The sequence below is a fragment of the Apodemus sylvaticus genome, chromosome X, assembly GCF_947179515.1.
Source record: "Apodemus sylvaticus chromosome X, mApoSyl1.1, whole genome shotgun sequence".
Classification (NCBI taxonomy): domain Eukaryota; kingdom Metazoa; phylum Chordata; class Mammalia; order Rodentia; family Muridae; genus Apodemus; species Apodemus sylvaticus.
Genome location: NC_067495.1, coordinates 58,038,838 through 58,041,984, shown reverse-complemented (window position 1 = coordinate 58,041,984; position 3,147 = coordinate 58,038,838). Strand labels below are relative to the sequence as shown.

General features: G+C 40.1%; 1 protein-coding gene across 1 annotated transcript; it reads left to right on the top strand.

Annotated features, from left to right (window-relative positions):
* Positions 1-743: 743 nt before the first annotated feature.
* Positions 744-1,322, top strand: LOC127675628 (60S ribosomal protein L9-like). Its single transcript, XM_052171682.1, has one exon. It carries the CDS (start codon positions 744-746, stop codon positions 1,320-1,322), a length of 579 nt encoding a protein of 192 aa, XP_052027642.1.
* The last annotated feature ends 1,825 nt before the right edge of the window (positions 1,323-3,147 follow it).

The following is a 3,147-nucleotide window of genomic DNA, read 5'->3' as shown; positions in this document are numbered from 1 at the left end:
TCAACAGAAGAATGGATGCAAAAAATGTGGTATATATACACAATGGAGTACTATTCAGCCATTAGAAACAATGAATTCATGAAATTCTTAAGCAAATGAATGAAGCTGGAGAACATCATCCTAAGTGAGGTAACCCAGTCTCAAAAGATCAATCATGGTATGCACTCACTAATAAGTGGATATTAGCCTGGAAAACTGGAATACCCAAAACATAATCCACACATCAAATGAGGTACAAGAAGAATGGAGGAGTGGCCCCTGGTTCTGGAAAGACTCAGTGTAGCAGTATAAGGCAAAACCAGAACAGGGAAGTTGGAAATGGTGGATGGGAGAACAGGGGGAGGGAAGGGGGCTTATGTGACTTTCGGGAAGTGGGGGACCAGAAAAGGGGAAATCATTTGAAATGTAAATAAAAAATATATTGAATTAAAAAAAAGAAAAGGGACCTCATAAAATTGCAAAACTTCTGTAAGGCAAAGAACACTGTCAATAGGATAAAATGGCAACCAACAGACTGGGAAGAGATCTTTACCAATTCTATATCCAATTGAGGGCTATTATCCAGTATATACAAAGAACTCAAGAAACTTCAGTGAATCAAATAGCCTTATTAAAAATGGGGTACAGAGCTAAAGAATTTTCAACTGAGGAATATCAAATGACAGAGAAGCTCCTAACGAAATGTTCGACATCCTTAATTATCAGAGAAATGCAAATCGCTCTTTGCCTCATCTACTGGAAGAATGAATACCATTCTCATCAATCAGAATATCGACATTCCAGAAAATGTCAACATCACTCTGAAGGGGTGCACAGTCAATGTGAAGGGCCCCATGGGAACTCTGCTAATGGACTTTAATCACCTCAATGTAGAGCTGAGTCTTCTTGGGAAAAAGAAGAAAAGGCTCCAGGTTGACAAATGGTGGAGTAACAGAAATGAACTGGCCACTGTCAGAACCATCTGCACTCATGTTTCAAACATGATCAAGGGCGTTACACTGGGCTTGTGTCACAAGATGAGGACATTGTATGCTCACTTCTCCATCAACATCGTTACACAGGAGAATGGGTCTTTGGTTGAAATTCGAAATTTCTTGTGTGAGAAATATATCCACAGGGTTCAGATGAGGACAGGTGTTGCTTGTTCTGTCTATCAAGCCCAGAAGGATGAATCAATCCTTGAAGGAAATGATATTGAACTTATTTCAAATTCAGAGGCTCTTATTCAGCAAGCTACAACAGTTAAAAATAAGAATATGAGAAAGTTTTTGGATGGCATCTATGTGTCTGAGAAGAGAACTGTGCAGCAGGCTGGTGAGTGAAGCCTCAGTTTCCTAGCTCCAGAAACAAGATCCTGGTCACAAGTACAATTTGTTGACAATAAAGGACTTATATATTGGAAAAATAGAGAAATGCAAATCAAAACAACCTTGAGATTCCACCTCACACCAATCAGAATGGTTAACGTCAAAAACTCAGGTAACAGCAGATGCTGGAGTAGATCAGAGAAAGAGGAACACTTCTCATTTTTGGTGGGATTGCAAGCTGGTATAATCACTCTGGAAATCAGTCTGGTGGCTCCTCAGAAAATTGGACATAGTACTACCTGAGAACTCAGCTATACCACTCCTGGGCATACACCCAGAAGATGTTCCAACATGCAATAAGGACACATGCTCCAGTATGTTCATAGCAGCCTTATTTATAATAGCCAGAAGCTGGAAACAACCCAGATTGTCCCTCAACAGAGGAATGGTTACAGAAAATGTGGTATATTTACGCAATGGAGGACTATTCAACTATTAAAAACAATGACTTCATGAAATTTGTAGGCAAATGGATGGAAATAGAAAGTATAATCCTGAGTTCAGTAACCCAAATACAAAAGAACACACATGGTATGCACTCATTGATAAGTGGATATTAGCCCAAAAGCTCTGAATACAGAAGAGACAATTCACAGACCACATGAAGCTCAATAAGAAGGAAGACCAAAGTGTGGGTGCTTCAGTTCTTCTGAGAATGGGAACAAAATTCTCACAGGAGCAAATATGTAGATAAAGTGTAGAGCAGAGACTGAAAGAAAGGCCATCCATAGACTGTCCCACATGGGGATTCATTCCATATACAGTCACCAAACCCGGACACTATTGTGGATGCCAAGAAATGCTTGCTGAAAGGAGCCTGATATGGCTGTCTCCTGAGATGCCCTACCAGAGCCTTACAAATACTGAGGCAGATGACCACAGCCAACCATTGGACTGAGCATGGGGTACCCAATGGATGATTTAGAGAAAAGACTGAAGGAGCTGAAGGGATTTGCAACCTCATAGGAAGGACAACAATACCAACCAATCAGAGCCCCCACCCCTGGAGCTCCCAGGGACTAAGCCTTCAATCAAGAGGTACACATGGCTCTAGCTGCATATGTAGCAGAGGATTGCCTTGTCAGGTATCAAGGTGAGGAGAGGTCCTTGGTCCTATGAAGGCTCCATAGATGTCCCAGTGTAGGGGAATCGAGGGTGGGGAGATGGGAGTGGGGTGGGTGGTGGAACACCCTCACAAAAGCAGGGGAGGATGGGATAGGGGCTTTCCAGGAGGGAGGGGGGAACTGTGAAAATGGACAACATTTGAAATGTAAATAAAGAATATATCCAATAAAAAATAAAATAAAATAAAAATAAAGTTTTAAAACGAAAACCCATTTCATGGTAAGCAGTCGAAAAGTTAATAATCACTTTCTATTTTGTCTTCCATATACTAAGTACTTGAATTTTGAAGAATAATTTGCATCTATTCTCAGTACCTTTACAAGACCAGTCAACACTTTTGTATTTATATTTGGCAGATAGTTAAAGATGGGCTAACACAAAGTAGTGACTTCTTCAACAAAATGTAATAAAAGATTTCAACCTTTCTTTTATATCTGGTTTGCACCTTATGTTTATCAGTTTTTTTTCATGTCTGTGACACACAGTGAGGTGACATAGAGCATGGTAGAGTCAACAGAATAGGGAAAACATTAAGAAACAGCCAGCATTGCCCTTAAAGTTTAAATTTCTATTGTGGATCACCTAGTTCCAAGGTTATGGCCAGGCTGCTATGATACAAAAGAGGCACAACAGGGAAAAATATAAAAACAGGATA